A 27,983-nucleotide genomic window follows, 5' to 3' on the forward strand; every position below is an offset into this window, starting at 1 on the left:
TCTGTGATATTGTTCCACTATATTCTATACCACAATGATCAGACTTGGATTGATTTTGGTGGTAAAGACTTGAACTTTATAGATTAGGGACCAAAAAGGGGGGCCAGAAACTGTAGACATTAACTTGACTATTATTTGTTTTTGGTTGTATATCAATTTTTTTTTAATAGATACCTTATGGAAATCTATGCCTGGGTTTTCTAGTCAGAATTTCAGATACTTGTTATGGTTTTTTAGTTATAAGGGGTCAAAGGAGCCACATCCCAAAAAATTTACTTTTTCATTTTTGGAATAATTTTGAAACTTTTCTTTTATTGGATTCCTTTTGAAAATCCCTGCCTTCTTTTCAGTGAGATTTCATATATTTTTTTAGGTTTTTGAGTTAAAAGGAATCAAAGGGGCTATGTTTTGGTCTGATTTTGAAAATTTTTGATTAAATTTCAAGTTTTGTGCTATATTGTGTCCTAACCAATTGTTGTGTCCATGGATGAAATTGTAAACCCCTATGCTTAAGTGTGACAAAATCTAATATTGTGTCCACTTGCCCCAACTGTTCAGGGATCGACCTCTGTAGTTGTTTCATGCTACGGTCCGTGAAGCTTTTTATTTGGGGTTGTGACACGAACTGTTAAGGACCGAGGAACTAAAATATGGCCAGGAAAAAAAGCATTTTTTTTTATGTTAAGACAACAACTTGAGTAAATGTAAATGGATCTCATTATATCATACCACAATGTGTCATTTCACAGAAAGAAAGTTTCAGATTTGGGGGCCTAAAACAGAGCATTTCTTTTAAGTCGGGATAATGACTTTAGCAAAATTGGTTTAATCTCTTTGAAATTGTACCATAAGGTGCCACACCACCAAAGTAAGACCTTGATTTATTTGTTTTTACTTGAACCATTTAAGAAAGAGGGGCCCAAAAGGGGCCAGAATTAAGCATTTTCCTGATGTCAGGTGTCAGGACAATAATTTGAGATCTCCTTGAAATTATATGACAAGGTGCCTTACAATAAGGGGAAGACCAGGATTGATTTTGGGGTATGTGACTTGTACTGATTAGGGATAAGAGGCCTAAAAGGGGCCACATCATTTCTTGTCAAATTCATATCCTTTGTCAAACATTTAATTTCAATTCTAATTCAGAGCTTTATCAATCAAGCTTGAATGTTGTGTCCTTACTTGTTGGAATTTGATCCTGTGTTCAAATCTGTATCAATAGTATGTGTTAATTATGTTGTAATATTTGTCCATGAGAAAAGGTAAAAATACTTGGTTGGAATTCTTATGCAATATAGTTGCATATTAACTGCTTATTGATTTTAAAAACATTTACTTTGAGTGAGGTACATGTAAGCATATATTAACATGCTGAAAAGGGTTTGTTAAAATCAGTTTAAGTGCATTATACTAATATAATTATTGTATTAGAGTATTTAGCATTCTCAGTATGGTCAGATTTTAAAAAAAAAATCTTTTTTAAAAGTACATAAATTCAATAAATCTACAATGTATAGTGTTAATAAAAAAACCCCAGAATGATGGGATCAGTAATACTTGTTCAGGCTCATAGGAGCCTCAGTTTCCTTATAAAGGGATGCTATGGCAGAGTTGTACTTTAATTGTAGCTAATCTTTGCTTCAGAAATGCCAAAGGAAGGAGCCAGGCTTTCAGACCTCAAGATTCAGAAAGGTAATTATACTCATGCATGTGTGCTTAGTGATGGAGTTTGCTTGAACAAAGTGGTTGTGACAGGATATCAAAGGTGCTGTACAGATCTATCTTACGTACTGCATTAATTTCGTGAGATTGTTAAGAGCTGTGATCTTTGTCATCGAGGTTTCTAAGAGTTGTGATTCTAGTACCTTTTAGGTACCGGTATATATATCTTTTTATGTTTGCTGTTTAAGGCTACAATCAAGTTTGCACTGACAATTTCTCACAAGGCTATGGTACTTGAACATTGAAAAATTATACTTGTTTTCCATGTGTTTTAATGCATTCAGCAAATCTTTTTGTTGTAACTTTTATTTATTTTTCTAGAAATGCTATTGGAATGAGCCAGGCTTTCAACCCACAAGAAGAAGCTTATAATAGGTACAGTATGCCACAGTTACTAATAGAAGGGCCTATAATATTTTTGCATTGTCTCATATGGCTTTTCTTTGTACAATCACAAACTTTGAATCCATAATTTGATGGTGCTGTTGCTGCCCATAAATATATGGCTCACCTCAATAACTTGTTTATAAGAGTATGAAATTATGAAATTTAAGGTTGGTATTGAATGTTTGGGGTTATGACCCAAGCATTTGTGAATAAGAGTGGGGAAAAAAAACCATCATTTGTATATGATTATAGAGATCATGGACTATGACTATAAATAAAACTGTAGAAATGTTGATATTATTGATATTACCAAGTCAGGAACACAGTGGCTTTTTTCATTTTTTCTCGTTTATTCTTGACAACTATTTCATGTATTATTTAAATATGTCCCTCAGATTTGTGATTATGAGTTCAGTACTTTTCTTACTACTTCTTAGCTCATCTGTCCGTTGTCATCATTAACTCTTTCAAAACTCTTCTCCTCTGACACTTCTTGACCAATTGGAACCAAACTTAGTATGAATGTTCTTTGGGATATTCTACGTAGAATTGGTGCGGGGATTTTTGATTCTTCAAAAAATATAGCCGCCATTACTAAAAATAGAACATAGGGGGTCAGACAGTAGTTTTTTGTACTTATCTCCAAAACTGTTAGGTTTATCCAAATTCTTCCAAATGCTGAAATGATCCTTATTATTAGGCATACAAAAGTCTCCCAGGAACAAAGTTGTCAGACAACTCCTTGTACGAGTTATTGCCTTTGAAAAGTGAAAAATGTTATTTTTTTGTTTTTTTTTAGTTTTCAGCCAATATCTTGGAAACTTTGAAAAATAGAAAGAAATTTTCAATTGCTAAAAAGATCCTTATGATAAGTCCTACCAAAGTCTTCTTGAGTCAAAATTGTTGGACAACTACTTGTTAAATTTATTGCCCTTGAAAAGCAAAATTTAACCAGGTGAGCAATTCAGGCTTTTGGGAGCCTCATGTTTTTGTTGTTACTGTTTTTTGTGTTTTTAGCTCTTTGAGTGTATTTACTAGCTTTACTTCTAACAGCTGTTAGTAGCTAATGCGTGTTTCGTACTCAAAAAAATGTTCTTCTGTGAAAATGGCAAAAGCTAGAAAATAACAAAAACACTATATTAATTGACATTTACATTAAGAACAGAACACTTGATATCAACTCTACCTGGTTATAAAGGTTTTCTAAGAAGGACAGCATTAACGATTCAGGTAAATGTTCTGTAAAGTAGTAACAATATCTACCCTATAATTTCAGAAAATTTGTTATAATGCTATCATTTATACTTACAGAAATGCTATTGGAATGAGCCAGGCTTTCAACCCACAAGAAGAGGCTTTTGTCAGGTACAATATGCCCCCAATCATTTGGAAAGGGACTTTTGCATTTTGGATCTTAAGTGCCCACACAATATCTTGAGTATAAGCATATGTATTTCTCTTTGGCATTATACCGGTACACACAGTTCCACACGACAAAAGTCAAACTTTGATTGAATTTGAGTGCTATGATCCTAACCATTTTGAGTTTATAAGGGTGAAAAAAAAATGCAAAAGAAATCATCTATACAGTGCATTCCTTTTAACTAAACAGCCTATATTTTAACTAAGAAAAGTATATAATTAATAGGCCATACAAAAAAATGCCTAGATTCTCAGGCCACTGTTTTGAAAAATAATTGTGGGAGGGAGGCTTATTTTTCTTTTTTCTTTCTTTCTTTTTTTTTTTTTTTTGATCAGGAGCAAGTTTTCTTTTTTTTTTTTCGAGAAATTTCATCAAATTGAACAATTCTGTAAATGTACAGGATGTTGAGAAGTTAAATAAAATACTCCATGGCATTAAAACTTTACTGTAATATGAGATGTGGCAAGAAATAAGAGCCATCTCTCCACCACAAGACATACTTTTGTTTTTAAATGGTCAATGTTAAAAACAGCCTCATTCGCATTGTATTTTTTACCTTTCTGTCAAGTGCACAAACGAATCTGTCAACAAATTGAAAGTCGATTCTGGACTGGATATGAAAATTTCCGGAATGATATGAAATTTCTGGATTTTACCGTAATAAAAATGTGGGAGGGTTTTTAGGAATGCAGCTGTGCCTGAGAACCTAGCATATTTTTTTTTAGCCATAGGAATATGCCTTTTGTAGATATACTCCACAAAAAATGTTAAGGGCCACCATAAAAAATTCAATAAATTTAATTTTATTATTACCACAGCATATATGTAAACAATTCTATAAATTAATCACTATAACAATAAAAACAACCTTCTTTAAAACATATGACAGTCTAATAACGTTTAAGTTGCACTCCAGCTAAGGATCATGCAAAATGTGATTCATGGGTAAAAAACCTACATATTTTTATTTTTGATATTTTGTTTGAAATGTCATAGTAAACAGAAATTAACATGTGGTTTTTCATATAACCCGTGCTCTTAGGAGATAAAAATTATATAGAATGCACTGTAGAGTTCAAAATTAAGGGAGATAACTCTGTAAATGGTACTCAAATACAATAGAATCTACTGGATTTTCAATGTGGATTATCTCCTAAGAGCAGGCAGATTTTAATGAATAATTACACATTTCATAGTATAGACCCATAAACAATCTAATTACAAAAATAAAAATATGTAGCCTTTTTTGGTGTGTATCACATTTTTCAGATTTTGCATGATTTTTACAAAGACAGCTACTTTAAATCACTGTCGTAATGGTGAAAATCCAAATTTTGAATATTAGGGAAAAAAAACTAAGTGATCCTAAACATTTTTTGTGGAGTATATTATCATTTCAAAAGAGAATATTTGATGCTTTCAATAATGTACTGTATTAATAGTGGGGAGAATATCTCTTTTTAATGCCGAAAAATGTGGAATTCATGTATGTGATTTTAACTAAAGAGACTAGTTAGGGACTGTAATTATAGATAATACTGTAGAAATGTTGATTTTCACAATAAATTAATTTGTGCATTCTGTCATATAATTTTATTTTGTTATATTAATTTTTTGAAATGGATTTTAAAAATCAATGATTGCTAAATGCTTCAAATTTTTTTGTACAAATCATAAATTAAGATCCTATACTTTTATGGTGCTATTGTCATACTAAAAAATATGGTATAAAAACAATATCTATACTGTAAGTGTACAACAAGGTTTCCTAACACAAATATCAGACTGGAAATAATTTTTGAGGTTATGACCATAACCATTTTGGAATAAGGGGTTAAAAGGGGCAAAAAACAAGCATTTGTATATGATTTTCACAAAAAAGACCAGGCGTTTATTTCACAAAAATTTGTAAGTGTGAAATTGATCGTAATTTTGATGTCACAATGCTGTTTTAGATTGTGACATCATTACTTACGATCAACTTAACACTTACGACTTTTTGTGAGATTGACGCCAGGGTTGTAACTGTAATTAATACTGTTGAAATGTTGATTATTGCAATTATTAGTATTGTCTTAATCTAACAAAAATATTACAGTGTTCTCCTTAGGCCCTTAAAGCACTGTGCCTTACAGCACTATCAAGTTTGAGCACTGTGCTATTGACCTTGGTACTGTGCTATCTTGCTACCAGCGCTGTGCTATAAAGTTTTTTATGAGGATTAAAAATCAATTGCGACAGGAAATCTGTGCCTCGAGGTCATACCAGCATCATACAAGGTAATTAGTTCTTGAAACCAATAGCAGTAAAAACCATATGGTCTGTTGATTGCCGCATTACCATACAGGTGTCTGAAGCCAATTGCCAACAAGATTCTTTATCAGTTCTCCACCTTGCCATTTTTTTTGTATTAAATTTAAAAGGAAAAAATAAAAATGGTATTAAAGTTATAATTACTGCTATTGAAGAAAAAACATGGGACCTATTAATGTCCTGTCACATGTGCTGAACACAGCACTATCCAAAAATCTTAGAAAGAACACTGTATTATTTAGTATAAAGCTGTATTAATTTTAATAGCTTTTAATAAATGGAAAGTGTTCCAAAATAAAAAATAAATATTGCTTGTACTATTTTTGCTTCTGTGATAATGGCAAAAACTAGAAAATACTAAAAACACTGTATTTACTTTAGGAGCAGAATTCATTTCCACTTTACCTTGCTTAGAACAGGAATGATGTTTAATGGTGAGACGAATATTCTATAAAGTAGGGGTAATAATGATTTGTTACTGTGAAAGTACTTTGATTCGTGGATACCAATTTCCATTGATTAGGGAAGAAACACAAGTTAGTGGATTTTTTAATTTGTGTTTTTGATGTTTTCTATATACAAATCAGTGGAAATCTCCTTTTCGATTGGAACCAAATTTCGTGGTTTGGCCTATTTACGAAAACCATGAAAGTTGGTAACCCATGAACAATAGTATTTTCAACCCACAAGAAAAGGGTTATGATAGGTAATATATATACCACCATCATATTAGAATTTACATCTGTTCTATAGGACTGCTAAAAATTTGGAATTCTCCTGTGTTATGGTAAAGTTGCCATACTCCATAGGCATTTAGTGTCCTCTTGATAACAGGAATATAAGTGAATGATTTTTATGAAATCAATAGGGTTCTAAAAAGGCAGCATTATAAATGTCAGGTGAATGTTCTATAGAATAATTAACATATCTTTAGTTCCAGAGTAGTTTTGGTGCATGTATATGATTTTCATCTATCAAATAATTGTGTTATATTATGTTCTATTAATCAGAGCAGTATGGTTATAGTTAACAATTTTATTATATTTTGGACTATCCCTTAACTATATTTGAACATATGTGTTACTTATAATGAAGGATGGAAGACTAGTAATTGTAACAAAATCATTCATAGCCATAGAAATCAAGCTTTCATTACATTGAAAGAAAATTACTATAGGTATTTTTTTTACTTTTTTATCAACTTTTCTATGAAGGTGGATATGAATTTTCCCAATTTAAAAAGAATGTTGAATCATGTGAAAGAAATTTCTTCTCATGCAAAACAGAATATGAATATATTCCTGAGAGAAAAAGATTAGGGAGAAAATTGTAAGTTAGTATCTATTAATTGGAGATTTTCAGGGGTGTTAACCTTAGGAATGCTCCATTGTTTTGATAAAATAAAATAAAATCCTCTTAAGGAGGCTGCTCAAAAGATCACAGAGGTTTATCTCATTAAAGGTATGGCCTTGAAATTCAAAAGTTTGTTTTAAACCACTGATTGAATGATTGATTGATTTTGATTGCCAACAAGAAAACATGAGTTCAATATATGTTTAGACACTTATATTTTATGACTATGAAAGAGACACATCAGTATAGGAAACAGAAATATTTTACTGCTAGTTGTTAAACCCACGCAAACTATGTGTAGGGTGCATAAAGGAATCACACCCCCTGTCTGTCTGTCTGTCTGTCCACAATTCTTGTAAGCTCAACTTCTTCTATATAGGAAGTTTTGGCATCATATGTAGATGGCATGAAGTTATATAGTTACTGTCAAGGGACTTTTTAGGGAGATAATCAAACTTAAGGGTTTACATGTTGAAGCCTCATAAGAACAACTCCTAAACCACTCAGGGGATATTGATGACACTCTATAGGGACATCGTATGAAGATGTGCATAGAGGAATATAGTTACTGTTGAAGGACTCCAAAGGAAGGTGATTGAACTTACAGATATATTTAAAATCGTTCGAAGAATAAAGAAGAGGCACTATGGAATTGCCTAAAGTATGAACATTTCATTTTGTACTTACATTTTTTAAAGGTTGAACTGTGTCAGTTGTTGAAATATCAAAAAATACCGATAAGATAAGATATATATGTAAAGGCTGCTGGGTTGTTTAACCAGTCCAGATTAAGAATGCAATTGCAAGCCCCTTTCCTTGACTCTTCCCAAATGGTTTGGATAGGAAATGGGGGAAGTATTTTTCTTTCCTGATCATATTTTACTTGCAAATATGTCATTTTCAAGGAAGATTAATAACTTCATTTTGTTGACTTGAAAATGGCTTTTAAATACTTTTGTTAAAGTCATTTTGCCTGGATATTGACAGGGGAAACAGATGATATTTTATTTTTTGGCCTTGTTCCATAGTCGTTTTCAACTGTTTAACTTTATTAGTGCTTGTACATGTATGTAAATTTTTTTTTTCAGAGTACAGTGGATTCCACTTTGTTTCATACGAGTTAATAATCATGTAGTACCTGAACATACAAAATTATTATTCATCTGAATCATGTAAAAAAATTGTCATATTGCATAAAATAGCCAAAGATTCATCTATTTAAAATTTAATTCAGAAATGTACCTGATTAGGTTACTCAATATAACATCATTAATGAAATTTTTCATTTTTGTGAGAAAAGAATTCTAAAATTCAGTTTAACATGGAAAACTATGTATATTTTCCTTGAAATGGTGATTTTTTGTTTATTACATTCATGTATACATGCATCCTTTTAATTACATTTATACCTTATATGTAGCATAGGCTATGTGATGCATAGTAATCCACTGTAGTAGATTAGTTTTACAGTATGTATATTGTATAACTTTTCTTCTCTTTATCTGTTGTAGTGATACTGAAGGTGAAGAAATTCTAAGAGAGAAGGTGTCATTGAAAGCTCCTATTCCACAAAACCAAAAAAAATTACAACGAGCCGACAGTTATGGTACTATAACCATGAGAAAACAGAAAATTGAAAAGTTGTCTAAAGATTTGCCTCCTGCACCACCACCTCCACCACCTCCACTCCCCATGCCAACCAAAAGGAACCATAGTAATAATGATCTGTATGAAACAGGAAGTTTATACAGTAGAAACAGCATGGAATTTGAATTAGACCATCAAGTAAACAGAAGTAATATATCCCCTAGAAACAGCATTGCATCAGAATTAGACTATGAAGTAAACAGTAGTAATATATCCAGGAGAAACAGCTTAGTACATGAATTAGACCATCAAGTTAACAAAACAAAACCTACATCAATAATGTCAGAGAACAAAGTATTTAATGTAAAGAAGAAAACAGCTAAGAAGTCCCAACTTGTTAAACTTGCAAGACCACTTCAACCAACAGGTATTAACAATTATACTGACAAACGCAATCCTTCTATGCTATGAAAATATTATTTTTCATACAAGATAATTTTTTTTGGTTTTGCAAACCACAAAAAATTCAGTTTTCAATGAAAAGGAAAATTCATATTCACAAGTATGATGAAGTTGAATTCGAGAATCTACTTTCATTTCTTCCTGCATCACATGTGGTGAAAGTATGTCTAGAAGCTGTTTGACGCTGCTCGACAATATCTCAAAAAGTATGCAAGTAATATTTTTCAAACATTGTAAGTACTGATATAGTTGTACACATTAAAGTTGTGCACCTCATTAAGTTTAAAAAAATGTTTATCACAAATTTGACCTATTTAAGTTATTCATTTGCTTTCACAAGTACATATTATCATACAATTATACAACCGTATATAAAAGATTACAGTAAAAGATTACAGTAGTTTCTGCTGTATGGCTACATTCCACTAAATGATTCCTCAGACTGGCTACATTCCACTAAATGATTCCTCAGACTGTTGATTATTTATTCTGATCTATGGCATAATTCATGTTATGGGCGTTCATTGTACAGTGTTGTACTCTAATTTGAGGGCATCAGTGTTCGGGTAATTAGAAAATTTCTTTGATGTGTGGAGTTTATAGATCTTAAAAGAGATATATATAATATTCATACTTTTGTCAATCAATAAAAACTACAAGCGTTAATATTTTTATAACTTTTTGGATGTTTTTTTTTTTTCAGGGGAATGATTGAATCATACACTTGTTTTGACATATATGTAGTTTTCTATAGAAATAACAAATAAGTAGAGATGAGCCCTGAAGATGAGGTCTCAGTCTAGCTGTCTGTTATCCTATTATTGAAGTTTTCCTGAAAATGTCATCCTGGGGTGCATCTTTTACAATTTGTTAAACCAAGTACAGACCTATATAACTTTTAATGATAATGAATATTTTTCAGGATTACCCACTGATCTGTTAGACCAAATCAGGTCATTTAAAAAAGACGAAAACCTGAAGGTGGGAGATGTACAAATGGGAAAAAGTATGAATATTTAACTGCTTTAATAGTTTATAAGATTTTAAGTATATGAATTGTTGCATAGTTTTATTGCTTTTGAATTAATCTCTTAATTACATCTGTAATTTTTTATTTATTCACACATTTGAATATGTTCAAACCATTTTAATCATTCATCTGTATGGCTTGATTCAATTGAAAGAGTAATCAAGGGAACCAAGGTTATAGTGGTAATCAAAAGAATGCAATCCAGGACAAAGACCAGACATGGAAAACAGACATACGCAACAAAGAACACAAAGTAACTAAAATCATACACACAGAGCAACAAAAGCAAATAAGCAACTCAGTTTCCACTAAAAACTGGGAGCATGGACCAGATGCACCAGTAGAGTAAGCATAAAATTTGATTTCAGAGGTAACACAAGATTCTGATTGGATAAAAAATTTTGTCTATCATCTCATAGACCAAATTTTGAAAAGACTGTGATGTCCTCAAACTTTTTTTAATGATTTACTCTTTGAAATTTCATACTCAAATTGAATTATAAGGAATGACTTTTATATTTTTTCAGTCTAATGCCTATGGCGCACACTTGAAAAATAACTTGCCATGCAGGTTATTCATTGTACACCACTTAATTCAGGTTATTTCTTCATAGGCCAAAACAAAATATAACAGTCATTCCTTAAATATTTTAGACTTTTTTTACATTTTGTAAAGAAAATATTGATGTAGAAAATTGTAACTTTTACATTATCTGCTGCAGCACATTTGTCCTCTGACTTAATCTGATTCATTTTACAGACAAGATAAATACAGAACAGGTGTTGACATTGTTTGAGAAGAGAGACTATTTTCCTTTGTCTTCATTTATAGTAAGTAGGTTATTTATCTTCAGGTGGGGGTGGAATGATTTTCTTTTGCAGCTAATATTCTGCAAAATTCAACTTTTATTAGAACTATATAATCTATGCAAATGTTATTCCTTGGTTATAGATGTAACACATGGATGGTTATATTTTTAATTCTATTTTACTATTATATCATTAAATGGCCAGAAGCTAAATGTTTTTCATACATTTATTTCTGAGATGCTATTGACTTAATTCAGTATTATTTCTTGAGTCAATGTTATCCAATGATTTGTTTTTATTCCATTGATTCATTTTAATACCTTAGATTGATTTTATTCAGTATAATGTTATTAATCAGTTTTTATTGGATGTTATTTCCTTGAAAGAGCATCTTTGATATTTGATCTTCTTTTTAGGTAACAATTAATCAGAACACATTGTTTGGAGATTACCAGTCTATAATACAGCTCAGTTTGACAGGTATTGAGCAGGTCACTGATATGTTGTTTTATCACATGATGTCACATGTCATGGAGTTACCAAACTTGGACACTCTCAATTTATCAGGTAAGTTGAATTCCATGTGTAATTGAAATTTTAAGCTTTGGACAACTTCATTTTCCTGATAAAAATTTAATTAAAAGCATACCGCAAGAAAAGTGATTGGAACAATGAAGAACTATGGCAATAAATCCAATGCAACACAGACACCAAAAAAATTGGAAATGGGCAAGTAACATCTTTCATCCTTAAGATCTCTTTCAAGACTCATGATGAGACTAATTGTTTCTTTGCTGAACAGTTTCCATACCTGCGTGAGGTTAATTATTTCAAATGAATTAATTTTGTAACATTTTAACCCAGGATTCAAACTTTAAAGGATATGTGCCTATGATCTCTGTATCACTGAGATTTTTGCCTATGGTATGTGCCTATGATCTCTGTATCACTGAGATTTTTGCTTTCATTTCCAATTTAAGTGGCAATTTTACAGTAGAACAGTGATATCCTTGTCATTTCTTTTCAATTCTCAACTCAAATTAAATCAAACAGTGTGAACTTTGAAATTTTAGGAAAACAAAAATGTATTTTTTTAATGAAATTTTATCCACACAAGGTCAGTATTAAACATTTTTTTATCAACAAAATTTGCATGTGCCTTTCTCATTTAAAAAACGCCATCTCACTGTAGTGTTATATACTAAATATTACATGTCAAAATCTAAAGAGCATGTATCAACCCAAGACTCCTATATGGATATATGTTGAGGGTTGATATTACATGCTATACAGATTTTCACATGTCATGTTCATTATATCTTATATTTTAACTATACTTCAAGTGTGTTTTGTGTAGGCATTTGTTATAGAATATGTGATATAGGTCTAGGGTTGTGATATAGAGATGTGATGTAGAGTATGCAATATAGGCTTAAAGAAATAGGATTTAAACAATCTCTTACAATGCATATACAAAAAAAGATGTATTTTAATATAAATATGATATATTACAATATTTTAGTATTTTATATATTTTATACCTCCACTCAATGAACAGTTGGTATATTTAAATCATCTTGTCTGTCAATCCATCTATCATTCTGTATGTCAAAATTTAAAAATTTTCACATGAAAATCTTGGCTCCCACTGGACAGATAGATTTCAAATTTGGTATGGTAAATTTATATAAATGGACCATATGTTGCAAGCATTTTTTCTTGCTGTCTGATTTCAACTTCCTGTACAAGTTGAGGTATATCTACTATTCTAAAAACTCTTTAGACCACTCCCATGGTAAAAAAAAGTGATAAACACATGAGCAACATTTCGTGCTACACATTGGCTGTGTCTATTCAAAAATAGGAAGAAACTAGTTCTATTAGAATGGGAATAAATCACAGAAACTCCATTTTATCATTGTTTTACCACAGGCTACATAAATGGCCAGCCCGTGGTAAAACGATGATATAATGATGTTTCCGTGATTTATTATAACCCACGCATCTTCAGTTTTCCGCACTTTTTTTAGATGCTTGCAGATATTGACATGATTTTTAGTATATAAGTTCACCATGATAAGTTACAGGTCAAGTTTAACTTTCATTTTGCTCTGTTGATTTGTACAGAAATTACGGGCCTTGAACTTAGCAAAATTCACAGAAATAACAGTTTTCTGGACTTTTTTTTATTAAATGCTTGCAGATGTTGACATAATTTTTAGTATATAAGTTCACCATGATAAGTTACAGGTCAAGTTTAACTTTCATTTTGCTCTGTTGATTTGTACAGAAATTACGGGCCTTGAACTTAGCAAAATTCACAGAAATAACAGTTTTCTGGACTTTTTTTTATTAAATGCTTGCAGATGTTGACATAATTTTTGGTATATAAATTCACCAGATAAATTACAGGTCAAATGTACATTTTGTTCCACTATGATGATATTTACTTTGGATTAATTAAAACTTAAAGAAATCACAGTTTAGAGTTTCAAACTTCTACATCTATTTCTCTTACAAACAAATTTACTTGAGAATCCAACATGGGGACGTGTGGGGTATGTGAGTGCAGTCACTAAGGTTCTTTAATTTCTTAAGCACAACAATGAGTGCAAATTAATGTTTTTCCTGATATCATGCCTTCTTTCTACATTTTTAGGTTGCCATAATGTTACAGATTCTGGTATGAGATGGTGTGCTGAACAGTTTCCATACCTGCGTGAGGTTAATTATTTCAAATGAATTAATTTTGTAACAATTTAACCCAGGATTCAAACTTAGTGAAGTGTTTGTCATGTAGAATGTCAGATATATTTGTTTCTGTATGTTGCCCCATATTATTCAAATCCATACCTAACTTAAATATGGTGCAAAAAGGTAATGTAAAAAAAAAGTTTATTTTTAGATTATTAACATTATTAACTTTGTTGTGTATGTCTGTTTTCCATGTCTGGTCTTTGTCCCTGGATTACTCATTGCAACACATTTTCTTAAAAAAAAGTCTATAGCTCCAAAGTGCCCTTGCTGAAATATACTCTTTGAAGGTTTTGCTTAATTAAAATTAATTTATTTAGCAACCTACAAGCATGGAGTCTTTTTTTTTTGTGTTACTTATGAAACTGATTAAAACTTCTGAAAATTTATTTGATTCTGAAGCATATCACAATAAACATTGGTAAAAGTTCATTTGTTGTTTCAGGTTGTCTGAAAATAAGTAATGATTTAAAAGTTTTATCTGTCTCTGTAGGTTTACCTGAAAGGTTGCTATGGGGTGACAGAGAGGACACTTCATTACTTTATGGATACATCGTACTCAGTAATAGAATACATGGATATGACTAGTACCGGTGTAACCACAATACCTAGCAAACTGAGTAAGTCGTAGTGGTAATATTACATGACTAGTACCGATGTAACCACAATACCTGGCAAACTGAGTAAGTCTTAGTGTTAATATTTGTAAACTGATGCTCCTTGGTAGTTAATGAAGCCAGAAAGATGAGGTTCATTTTTCTTCATTTATTTTCATATTTGGTTAGTCATCATAAAGTTGGTTAAAATAAAAAATAAAACTTTTAGGTTTAACATGTTGCCAAAATGCTAGGTTTCATGCATTGAACTTAGTGACAGTTCTAGATTACTTACATTTAAGATGGTAAATATGCTAGTTTTAGCCTCCTTTTGTATGTCTGTACACATGTATGTGTTTCTGCAAAGCAAAAGGCTTGAATATATATTTCTGTAAACTTGCCATATTATGCCCCAAATGCAAAAGTATTTTAGATGGTACATTTCTGTGAAGTTATTATTTTAGAAAGGAATCATGTTTGTGTGTAAAATGAGATGATTTAACTTGCAGGTTTTAACATATTTTTCTAAAACTGCTCAATGAAATTTTATGGAATTTTATAGTAAAGTAAGGCAGTGTATGTAGATATGCTTTATGAGAGATAATTGTTGTCAAGGGTCTGCAGTGGAAAATTATTTAGCTAAAAGGTTTAAGATGATTTAATATATATGAAGCAGGAGTATTGTTTTAAGGCTTGTTCAAAGCATTTCTAGTTTCTATTGGAAAGTGATGGCTTGTTGTAATTTACAAGGTAAAACTTAATTGTGGAAATATACTTGATTAACTTGAATTTTATGAGCTGATTAGGACAAAGAGTCTGGCTGTAATCCTTGGTCATAATTTAAAATCTAGGAAAACCACATGGAATAAATGATACAACAAGAAATTGTTAACTTCAACTTTTTATAAATTAATTTGAGATAAATACTGTAATCTGATTGGTTAAAATAATTTTGTTATATCTCAATGGATAAAAAAAATATTGACATGCCCCTATTCAGTTAAAGTAAGAGCTACTTTTCTCATGTTTAAAGATAAAAATATGTTTTAAAATTAATTTTTAAGAATTGGCTATGATAAAAATTTTGTCTATTGAAAAATAACATAAATTTTCCATGTGCACTTCGTGCAATAAACAATGTGTACATGGAAAATTTTGTGCAATAAACAGTATGTACATGGAAAATTTATGTTATTTTCAATAGACAAAATTTTTATCATAGCCAACTCTTAAATATTAGATATTTGGATTATTTTATGGTACAGTAGATTCCGCTTAATTGCATAGCCTATTTGCCAGTAAAAATTATGCAAATAACCGGACTATTCTTATAACCGAAATTACGATTTTACCGGAAGTGTGAGTTCAGGTAAGACGACGATACTGTGGATCAACCAGGGATATCACTGTTCAACATTTCTGATCTGGTATTTAATTGTTATAGGCCTTCACATTGTATTGTTCTTTTATCAATAAATAATAATATATATTGTGTTTATATTGTTTGTTGACCTTCTTTACGTCGTGTGTATTTATAAGTAAAACCACGTGTTTCTCATCTATAAATAGTCAAGTAATTTCCTGACCTTTCTATGAAAGAAAATCCCGTATTTCATATTTCAGCCAGGGTTCAGTGTAATATTCATCAATGTTTGCAGTTTCTGGGCTTTTGAAATGGTCTGTGTGTTTTTATTCCTCTGTTCAATCACCATTGTACACTGATAGTTGTGTATTGTATGTGTCATTGACCTCAATATATTCCTATGAAGTGTGGATAGTATGGGGCACCTTAGGGTAGTTGAATTTCATTAGACATTGTACTGAATGAATGATGACTTAATTTTCGGTTGATATTTATGCCTAGTAACCCAAGCTCACTAAAAACTGTTCAGCTCATTAAAGAAAATTAAATTTACATTGATAATCATTTGTAGTCGGAAGAATTTAAATAGGGACAAAAAATACCCCAAGCCGAACCCCAAGCCGCATCATAAGGTGATTTTTGGCATGTTGTCAGAAGTCATTGTTGACCTAGGTGCTTGTTTATTTTAATGCAATTAGAAATCATTTAAATTGTCTTTTATGTCCATTATGTTTTTAATCCATTATTAACACCTCCTGATTGATGATAACCTAGTTTTTACAACAATAAATATGATTGACATATTTATGACCCGAAGGCTTAAAATAGAATTTGGGAAACCCTGTCTTTACCTCGATGAGGCAAAATTCTCTATGCAATAAACCGAAATGCACCTGCAAGGCCTATGCAAATAAGCAACTTTTTCCCTAATAGAATAATAGGAAATGGTTTTGTGCAGGAGGAAATTATGCTAATAACCGAAATATGCAATAAAGCGATATGCGATTAAGTGGAGTCGACTGTAATAACATTTTTGTTGCCCAAACAGACCAGTAGTACTAATGTAATAAATAGTTGAGCACACATTATACGCTCCCCCGTCAGTAATAATATTACCAGTATATTTGATTTTTCCAGAGACACTTGCAGGAGCTATAGGTGTTATGGGATGTCCTATGATATCTCCTTCTACAGAGATATACAGAACCCAAAGAAGATCGAGTTTGCTTAGTAAGAGAATTTATATATTCATTTGTATTTCTAATTTTGTTAGTACATGTCAGAAATTCACTAGTACATCTTAAATGTCAAAAATAGAAAGAGCTTTCAGAAGCACCCTTCTTTGAACAAATTATGCAGAATTTATGCTTTCATGGCATAAGTTACTATTTTTGAAGTATTGTAATAGCGTCCCTTGACCAAAGTGAACAAAGTACCAGAACTGCTTAATAGGACCCTGCCATTACGTAGTAAGCAGTCTGTCCGTAATTCTTTAACAAATCGTGCCTTTGCTGTAACTTTGCTAAAACTTTGTTGTATTTTTGTGTAGGCTTTTGATTTTTGGCATGAGGGTAAATCAGCCCAAGACGATTTGTTTGTACCAGGGTTTATAAACTTTAACCTGAAGGTCAAATTAATGAGGTTTGCATACAAATGTGTGTCTCGGCTGTAACCTTTTTATCTTTTGGAGTATACTTTTGATAACCAACTCAAGATGATGTCATGGTACCCTGGTTGGTAACCTTTGACCTTGAATTTTTTATCTCAAGGTCAAATTAATTCCTTTTGCATTACTGTTTAGTGTCTCAGCTGCATTGAGTTTTGCATTTAAATTGAATGTGTAATGCATGGCTGATATACAGGATTTTTACCACAGTGGGGCCCACAGAAATTGATTCCATCTCAATGATATTAAGTTAAGTGAATTTTATGTCCCCCGTGATATGTCAGAAGTTACGGCTCTTGGACTTAGAAAGTTTTACTTTTTTTGTATAACAGAATGTTAGCAAAACATCATGTTTTTTTTAAATATTTATGTATAGCCTTGTTCAGTTTTGTTGTAACATTACATTGACAGTGATAAAGAAGGCAATTTGTTGGTTGAAATGTATCTTTTTACATGGTGGACATTGGAACACTATTCTTTTATCACAGAGGAATGAGCTAACAGTATCTTGAGAGCTATCAGGTTGTAAATTACTGTAAACCAACATATTTTTGGAAGGAATTTGTTTTTTGCTAATTATCAATCAAGAAAATGGTGCAAAATGAAAGCCACCAACTCATACATGTATGAGTTCCTTCATTATGGAATATAGGCATAGCGTAAGTCCCAGAAAAAAAATTAGCAACACAATTGAATTGATATGCATATGGCAAGTTTGTCAACAGTAATCAGTTTGATGTTTTTTGTGCACTTGTTGAAATTCCTATTTCAATTTCACTTAAAGATTCTCTTATGTAGTTATTTGTTATTCCAGATACAAACCTTGAAGATCTTTTGCATTATAAAGTAGTTGTATTAAAAGACAAGGATTGTCCCTACAGCTTCATATCAACTGTCACCAAGAATCAAGTGAAGAATAGATATGTCAATGTACATACTGGATTCCAAGTAGACAAAAGAGATCCCTATATCTATAATATATATGAAGTGGAAGTTGGAATGGTATGTTCATACATTTTGTCCACATGTACATGTATTACAATGCTACATGTATGACCAAACAGATAAAAATGCTTTTCATTAGCTCACCTTGCCTGTTAGTGTAAATTTGCTGTGCCATGTTGGAGTTATTGTCCTTTTATGACATCATTTTGTTATTTTTAATATGCTATTACTTTCAAAAATATCTTCTCTTCTGACACTTCTAAACTGATTGAACCAACCTTGGTAAGAATGTTCTTTAGTGTTCTACATAGAACTGATGTGGGATTTTTGATTTGTCGAAAAACATGGCTACCATTACTAAAAATAGAAACTTAGGGATCAGACAGAAGTTTTTGCTTTTATTTTTAAAACCAAAGGGTTTTGCAGAGAGTTAAATTGTTCAGGTAAACGAGATCTAAATCAAATTTTCGTGTAAATCTGTTAAGCAATGTTGGAGTTATTTCCCTTTTATGGCATCTTGTCGTCTTTTTGCTCTTTTCAACTTCTAAAACTAAAACTGATATATGGATGAGAATCATGGGTTAATGCAGTGCTGTGCTGGGCATTTTCACCAGTTCAAACCGAATTCATACCTCAAAGTTTTTATCAAGTCAGATCACTTTTATAGTCTTTATGATATACAAAATTTTAAATGAAATGATGTTTCAAGCAAGGAAAACAACCTTTTTTTATTTGAAGCAGACGACATCCTGGCAACTTCAAAACAATTTAATATTCGTGACATCACAACAGATGTCAAAACTATGTAATATTCATGACATCTCAACAGAAAAGTTATATCCAGTCAGTGACTGTATATCACTTTCAAATATACTGTCAATGCATTTTTACTGCTCTAATAGAATGGTTGCAGTATAAATATGATTTTAAGACATGACATACAATTATGCTTTATGATGGATCATCTCAATTACTATTACATTCTTTGTTAAACATATGAGACACCTTTTTTGCCATTCTTTTTGCTACTGTTCTATATAACCATATAAAGAATAAATTAATGGCTTTGTTTTGCCTTGGTTGTGAATTGTACAGTTTATGGTGTTCTATTTACAGGGGATGGAGAATTTTGTGTTCACCAACGGAGGTGTAGTTATCTTGACTTATTCAACTATTGGAGCAGACACTGTCAGCAGACTCACTAACCAGCTTGTCTATTTACTCACCAAAGTAATGAAACAATCTGAATTGTAAAAGGGAGTTTATTTTCATTTTTTGTCTTGGTTGCTTTTAAGGGTTTATAAAATCTGCTTAAGTTACTAGACAAAATTTATAAGACTATAAGTTTTAAAGCTTTATAAATTCCAGTGCAGTTTTCCAGAAATACATGTTGTATATTTCTATAATTTGATAATAGTAGTAACAAGATTTTGATTGGATGAACTAATTTTACCATGTGACAGTGACATCATTAACTTCATTTAAGATTTACTCCTGATTTTTTGTATTAGAATCAAATTTCTTGTTTATCAATAATCATGATAAACATCTGTTTATTTGAAATAACTTCTATGCTTATGATGCACACTCAAAAATTAAATGCCTTGTATTAAGGTTATGTAGTGAATACCATGGGTTTGAGGTTATTTCTTCATAGGCAGAAACATACATTACAGATGACTATTATAGACAACTCCTTAATTTTAATTAAGATATAGATTTTACTTGGTGTGGGTGTAACTACTAATACAAATGATTTACATATAGAAGATAATTCATTTTTTTAAGTGTCCAGAGTCTGTTTTTGTGATAGCTGACTTATCAGAATCAGGTGGAAACACATCACTCTCTGTTACTAGGGAAGTCATCAACAACTTGGCATTGTGGGTAGAAAAGTTTGGTGCTGAACATACTATGCAACTGTAAGTTATATTCCTGCGAGTTTTTTTGTGAATTGGAAAATATTAATGCCATTAATTATGCTTTCTGATTTTCTTGAGTTAAGCTAGTTTTAAGTTATCATATGTTGCTGTTTACAATTTTAAATATAATGAAAAATTCAGGATAAAATCTACTTTACTGTGAATTCTTATGAGTCAGATATCTATGACTTTCATAATTTTGTTCTTTTTTATATAGAGGTGACCTGATGATGGAATTTACATTCCAACAACAAAAGTCATTAGTAAAGGCTTTAAGAATCCTGGAAAGTATTCAACATATACAAAAGAATAAAGATGGAGAGTTTAAATGTATAGTGAATGCTGATTTTGTAAGTAACCTATCATCTGGGCTTCATTGACAATATGTCGGCATATTCTTTTTATAGTATCTTATTTCTTTGATAAATCCAAACAAATCATCTTTTTATGTAGTACAATTCAATAAAATTTTTTAGATATCAAACTGCCCTAAAAGTTACTTTTATATTCTTTGCAATCAGGTATTCTATAAATTATATATAAGCTTAGATGGTACAATGGTGTGAAAACATTTGGATTTATTCTTATCTATTTTGTAGTCTGGAGGCAAGGTTAACCCAGAAGGTTTGAAATTTTTAAATGAAGCAGTGACAACTATCAGGGAGCATTTCCCATGGCATGGTAATCATTATCATCCATTGGCAAACAAATGGTTTCTGGAAGAATTCTCAAGACCGAGGTATGCTCAGAACAAACTGGGATCTTTGTCTGACCTAGTGGTAGATGATTCTGTTAAGTTTAATTTAAACTCTCGGGGAGTAAGTCCATACAGAGAGCTGGATGAAGTTTTCAAAGTCAGATCCATTAGGGTAAATATACCACTTTTTTATGTTTTCCTCTTCTTTTTTAGAATATTTATAGTTTATTTTTAATTTTTGACCATGTTATGGGAAATGACCAACTTTGGTGCAGTTAATGCTTCATGAACAGCAGAGTGGTTAATAAAGCTTAAACTGGCCCAAAGTTGATTATGTGAGCATTACTTTGTCAAAAATTAAAAGCAATCCTTATAATTATATTTTTAATCGATTTTAGTCAAAATTAAGATTTGTCCCTTTTCCAAAGCCTTATATATATATTTTGAATTATTTGAATGGCAGACTATGGTCCAATCAGCATTGATTATGTCACAGTACAAAAATCTTTAATGGTTATTGACATCACAGTACAAAGTTTGTTTATATGGAAAACAGCCTATCTTGCCCAGATGAGAAATAAAAAACAATCAAATTAAATTATATCTATATGTAACAAATATAGTAATGTTTGTTACCACATAACTTATATTCTACCATGCAAAGTTTTGAGGTACATGGGAATCACCTTTTCTGTCCCTCCATTTGTATATCTGTCTGTCCACTTTTCTTGTAGCTGTAACTGCTCATAAATGACAAAATCACATAATGAATATTGGTGAAATTTAAAGGAAATTTGGGCACTATATGTAGATGTGCAAGGAGGAATATAATAACTGTTGGAGGATTCCTAAAGGAGATAATCCAACTTAAAACTTCAAAAGTGCAACTTTTCCAAAACCATGTAAGATATTTTGATGAAATTTTATTGGAAATGTGGGCATTACATGTGGATACACATGATGACTCTTAATGGAGATTGTCCAGCTTCAGAGATTTTCATTTTAAAACCTTGTTAGAACAACTCCTCCTAAAACACTGACGTGATATTGATGACATTTTATTTATAATGGCTTGCTATTATATGTTGATGTAGATGAATGAATATGATAACTATTGGAGGATTTTTCAGGGAGAAATCCGACTTAAGTGCTCTTCGTTTCACATTACTTGTAACTCTTTTTGAAATGTGGATGTTCTCTTTGTGAGCTTGCTCACAACATTTCTACTTTGTGTTGAATTTGGATGTTACATTATAAATAAGTTCATTGTGTTTGGCATTCATGTCCCATCTAGAGTTTATGTATTTTAATACTGAAATTTAAGGGAGGTTTTGTAGCATTCTTTTTTTGGTGAAATTATATATACCATGTACAATAGTTATTAGAATTGAATATGCTATTGGTGATTGGATGTAAAGGAAAAATATACATGTGCATGTCCTGTGGAAGTGATAATTATATTACAGTTTTAAAGTCCAGTGACTTGATCTTTTGTCCTTCAATTAGAGACACTTGTAGGGTGGAACCAATCAGCAGTACAAAGTCTGTATTCCAGATTTGTATCCCTGACATTATAGTATTAATCTTGAAAAAGAAAAATTCATACCAACACTTAATGTTGCCTACTGTCTGACACATATATCAAATTTATCCAGAAAACTTTTTTAAACTTTAGGGTCATGATGTCTTAAATCTAACTTTATGTCTGTCACTTTACAACAAATGTTTTTGCTATGAAATTTTTGAAACTTATGCTGAGAACTGTTTGAAGCAAATTATGGTCATGAATGATTGGATTGTTTATGTTTGAGTCACACATCAACTTTCTGTTCAGCAAACATTTTTTGTTAGAAGGTGTGTCAGATGGACAAATTTTGTTTTGTCTTTATATTTTCTAAATGAAGATTTCTATCAGAATTTTTTATGTAATTAATATATTATCCCTTAGTGAAAGATCATTCTTTTAATTTATGAATGAAAAAAAAATTTCACAATCGTTTTAGGGTGAATGTGTTTATTTGCCAAAGATGACCTCTAAACCTGCTTTCTATCAACATGAAGTATTTGAGGAATTATGCAACAAAGTGATTCCAAAGTTAGCAAAACCTCCACAGAAAGCTCCTGTATCAGGACTTAGTGCAGACTTCCCATGTTTTACAAAAGAAGATATACTTGCACTTTACCAAGGCACAGAAAAGGAGGTAATGTGATTGGAATAATTAATTGGGTATATAACCTGATAAACATTGATTTTAAAGTTTATTTTAAGGACAAACAAATACTTAGTTATTGTAAATTTCTAAAATAATGTTTAACCTGATGCAATAAGTAAGTCGTATAGATAAAGCTATGGGTCCTTGTCAATCAATAGTTCCTACTCATTTTAACATATGATTTTCATCAAATCAATAGTAATTTTAACAATAATGAAGTTGTTTTTATGTTTAATGATATAAACTCAGTGTATAGGCATCACATATATGATGTGAGAAGTTTGATGCTTAGTATATTAAATGGAATAGTCTGACGAGACACAATTTCTTTTTTTAAATTGTCTATACAGAATACTTATATTTGAATGTTTATTTTGTAGAATAACCTGATTTTAGAAGTTTTAGAAGAGAGTAAATTGATCCTTAAGCTACCAATTTCCAGACAGCATCCAACGATTAAGGACTCTACTGTATATGTATCTAATGACAGTCTACCTGAGGAACCACACATACCATTGGTATGTGTTTTATATGTCCCAAGGAGTCTCCATGTTTGCGTAGTCATTAGTAAATCAACCATTATGTCTTATCGTGAAATGTTAGAAAGTTTTGAAGAAATGTTTGACTTTTAGTGTACATCCTTCAAATGTACTTGTACTATAACTATTTTTTATTGTGTGGGTTTCCCATACTTTTATTCACATTTTTAGGATATTTTACAAATTTGTGTTGAAATATTGAGGAAAATTAAAGAGCAATGTATATCAAGGATGGAAGAATATGAATATATAAATGTTTGTTTACTGCATCGAAAAAAATAAGTTGGTTTAAAATTACCATGCCCCATTTTGAAAAGAGATAGGTCAATCTATGCTATATTGTATAAAAAATTTGACAAGTAAACAGTTCCAATATAAAATGGCAATATTTTTATTTTTTTTATTTTTTTAATGCTGATTTAAATAGTTGCATGGGGAGATACTAGAGAATTCTTTTGATTGGGATTTTTATTTGTGCATTTTGATATTCTTTGTTAAATTGAATACTAGGAAGAATTTAATCATTATGTTTAAAGAGAATCCTACCATATGATCTGTTGACATAATCTGAAAATTCTGTAGTGTGCAAAGAAAGCCATTTTTAGTTGGATTCTGTTGTGCTGTTGATAATGAAGCTATGTACATAAATAATGCATGTTTTTCATTTATTGAAAAACCTTAAAATACTAATAGGATAATTAATTGGAAAGTGTGAATAATCAAAATATCATCACAGATGCTGAAGAACCTATAGATTTAAACAGTGAGTGGAAGTTGTTCTGTACATGAGTTAAATCTTCAAGCCTTCTTTGCATGAGTTAGTATATTTTGATTGTTCACAAGTGCAAATGGATTATCCTCATAGATTTTCCCAATAATTTATGTCATTTTCAGCATTAATTTAAAATTCTGATTTATATGTGTGTTGTAATGTTTTGGTGGAAGCAAGTTTTAGACTGAAATTACAGGATTCATTTCACAATATAAATTATCAAAATTGAATAAATCACTGCTATCTATATTATAAATATATTTATTAACCTTTATGTTGGTTGCTCCTGGCTGATCTTTAATCAGTTTTTTTGTTCATTTTTCTTTCTGATCCAAATTTTGTATATTGATAAGTTATCATTTATTGTTCCATATATCTTTGACAGGACCATTTTTGGGATGGTAAATTTACAGATCAGTTGTATTCAGGGAGAAAATACAGGATTCCAATCCTGCCAGATAATCTTTTGTTAATAGTTGTAAGGTAACTGAATATCTTTCATATTTTCCATGACCATTTTAGTGCATTTTGTTTCCATCTTAAAAATTTCTCCATTTGGCTCAGCCATATTCAATTTTTAAAACTATTTAATTGTAAAATATGTAAACAGAAGTATTTCAATGTTTCTGGCTGAATAATGACAACTCCCTTTGGCCCCTAGATATCTTTTCTGATATTATAAGTACTTTAATGCATTCATCAGGGACCTTTATGTCATTTTCATATTGCAATGATTTACTTGTAAAAGGATTTTTTTGTAACAAAAAAATATGGAGGTAGAGAGAAACCTGTTTTATTCAACCATAAACTTTAAAATTGGTAAGGTGTTTGGATTACAAGGTTATATATACCTTTGAATTGATACAATAGAACTAAAAGTGTCTGCTTTAGACAGGTTTTTGGATTACACAAGTTATATATACCTTTGAATTGATACAATAAGACTAAATATGTCTGCTTTAGACATGTGTTCGGATTACACAGGTTATATATACCTTGAATTGATACAATAGAACTAAAAGTGCTTTAGACAGGTTTTTTGGATTGCACAGGTTATATATACCTTTGAATTGATACAATAAGACTAAAAGTGTCTGTTTTAAACAGGTTTTTGGATTATTCAGGTTTTGGTTTTGATAGGATCACCTTGTTTTCAATTTAGTTTTTTAATTTCAGTCAGCTGATTAAAGTAGCCAAACTTCTACTGATGTGGAAAGATGGTATTATAATGCAGCAGGGTCCAGTTACATACAGACTAGAACTATTCAGGAAAGGTAGCTATAAGAACTTGAACTAATGTACAGATAATAAAACAGAATTATTTACAATACCTAGATATCAAATGCAACATTAAAGGCTAAAAATGCTTGTAAATAAAATACAAAGCATTCCACAATTAAGGCTTAGTGATTTCATGTTTTTGTGATCCCTTTGTTCTCTTTCAGCTAATAGAAATGTTAAAATATAAACCAAACCTATTTAAACGTGAAATACTTTTACTATTGCAGAAAGTGCTACAGCATTGTAATTACAATAATGGAAACTGGCATTTAGAACATTTAGAAGTTGTATATGAAGGAAGCAAAGTTTTTAGTAATATTACCAAAAATTAAGATCTCAGTCTGATCATTTCAGTAAGTGACAAAATGCTTGTTAAAGTTCATATGAATTACACAAACCTTTACTAGCCCCAGTTTTTTCCAGTTAATAAAAGTACAAGAATTTGTACTCAGTGCAATAACACAATTTAGAGTCACAGAAATCTAGCCCACACTGACATAAGCAAACACATTCAATGATTTTTTTACCCCTACTTAGAGCTTTGTTTTTTATGTGCTTTATTATAGCTTGTCTACCAAAGACTTGCACTTATACTCGCCAATGCTATTATTTACCAGATTGTTAAGTTATTGGATAAGTCTAGATATTGATATCAGTCACTATCCTATAGCTAGACATTACAGTAACATGACCTTCCAATATATTATTATAATTATATTACCCACTGCTTAAATGTGAATTCCTTTTTCTTGAAATGTTTGCATATTTTTCTGTGACAGCTTTGATAAAATTGAAAGTTCATGGGCATATAAAATTTCTACTTCTGACATAGTTTTCTGATTGGTTGTTTTTAGAATTTGTTTGATCTAAAATATATATTTACCAATATTGAAAATTCTACATTTTAAAAGTACATGCAGTTTTATTTTCTCATCAAAAACTCTACCATTCATTAAGTTGTGATGCATTTTGTCATCTTTATGAGGGTGATTACCCTGTTGTATAAGTAAAAGAGAACATTCAGTATTAGGGCCCAGCCACAAAAAGTGGTAGAGACGCCCTATAGTGATGAGTCCATCCACCCATCTGTCTGTCCTGTAACAAATCATGTTTAGGCTATAACTTTTTTGTCTTTTAGTGTAGGCTTTTGATATTGGCATGAGAGTAGATCAGCTCAAGACGATGTGATCTTAAGGTCAACTTAATGATTTTTTCATACAGATGCATGTCTGGGCAGTAACGTTCTTGTCTTTTGCCATAGGCTTTTGATATTTGGCATGAATGTATATCAGATCAGGACAATATGTCTTGTCCAATGGTTGGTGACATTTGACCTTGAACTTTGACCTCAAAAGTCGAATAAATGATATTTGCATAACTGGTGTCTAGACTGTAATGGATTTTGTATGATAAATTGAATGTGTTGCCAGAGCTTGCCGAGACTACACAGACTTTTTGTATCACACTAGAATTCTAAAAAATAGGCTTCTGGAACAGGTTTATATTGCTACAAGATTGAACTTACAATCACTACAGAAGTTTTATGGTCATCATCATGAACTCATGGATCGTTACGATGTATCCATCTGCACCATAGTTTTCCTTTCCTCTTTCGTCTACCCAGGACTTGACTTTTTATGAGCAACTCAGTGGGTGTTTCTAGGAAAGCAGAGGACGCTTACCCTACCGGTGCACCTGGTCCATGTTCCCAGTTTTTAATGGAGTCTGAGTTGCTCATTTGCTTTTGTTACTTTGTATGTATGATTTTAGTTACTTTATGTTCTTTGTTGTGTATGTCTGTTTTCCGTGTATGGTCTTTGTCCTTGAATTACATTCTTTTGATTACTGCTATAACCTTGGTTCCCTTGATTACTCATGTACATGGCTGTTATATGGGATTGTTGGATTCTCAATGATATCTAGTTACATTATATTGTTGTTAGGTGATTACCCTTTTAGTAGAATGGAAAGTTCATTATTATATTGTATTGTGGCAAATTGGTTACTCAGGTGTGTTAGTAGAAGGGTGCATTCATTTTTACATTTTATTGTTGCTATTTGATTACCTGTTATGTAAGTGGAGGGGAGAATTCATTACCGTATACACCAAAACAATGAGTTTCTAGATTTTTTGTTTCTGGAGACATA

General features: G+C 31.2%; 1 protein-coding gene across 4 annotated transcripts in view; it reads left to right on the forward strand.

Moving 5' to 3' along the window:
* LOC148622210 (uncharacterized) overlaps positions 1-27,983 on the forward strand; it is an 81,187-nt gene that overhangs the window by 8,464 nt on the left and 44,740 nt on the right. For all 4 annotated transcript variants that reach the window (XM_088571852.1, XM_088571853.1, XM_088571854.1 and 1 more), the window contains exons 3-21: positions 1,645-1,692; positions 2,044-2,097; positions 3,421-3,474; positions 8,710-9,212; positions 10,170-10,253; positions 11,038-11,108; positions 11,504-11,654; positions 13,747-13,811; positions 14,335-14,461; positions 16,938-17,030; positions 18,281-18,468; positions 19,528-19,641; positions 20,200-20,333; positions 20,551-20,683; positions 20,933-21,202; positions 23,034-23,231; positions 23,624-23,761; positions 24,940-25,037; positions 25,731-25,828. In XM_088571852.1, coding sequence (XP_088427978.1) covers positions 1,645-1,692; positions 2,044-2,097; positions 3,421-3,474; positions 8,710-9,212; positions 10,170-10,253; positions 11,038-11,108; positions 11,504-11,654; positions 13,747-13,811; positions 14,335-14,461; positions 16,938-17,030; positions 18,281-18,468; positions 19,528-19,641; positions 20,200-20,333; positions 20,551-20,683; positions 20,933-21,202; positions 23,034-23,231; positions 23,624-23,761; positions 24,940-25,037; positions 25,731-25,828 — 2,621 coding nt within the window. The remainder of the gene's footprint in view (positions 1-1,644; positions 1,693-2,043; positions 2,098-3,420; positions 3,475-8,709; positions 9,213-10,169; positions 10,254-11,037; positions 11,109-11,503; positions 11,655-13,746; positions 13,812-14,334; positions 14,462-16,937; positions 17,031-18,280; positions 18,469-19,527; positions 19,642-20,199; positions 20,334-20,550; positions 20,684-20,932; positions 21,203-23,033; positions 23,232-23,623; positions 23,762-24,939; positions 25,038-25,730; positions 25,829-27,983) is intronic.

The sequence above is a fragment of the Perna viridis genome, chromosome 3, assembly GCF_037379345.1.
Source record: "Perna viridis isolate PV_CMFRI_1.1 ecotype Kerala chromosome 3, ASM3737934v1, whole genome shotgun sequence".
NCBI classification, from domain to species: Eukaryota; Metazoa; Mollusca; class Bivalvia; order Mytilida; family Mytilidae; genus Perna; species Perna viridis.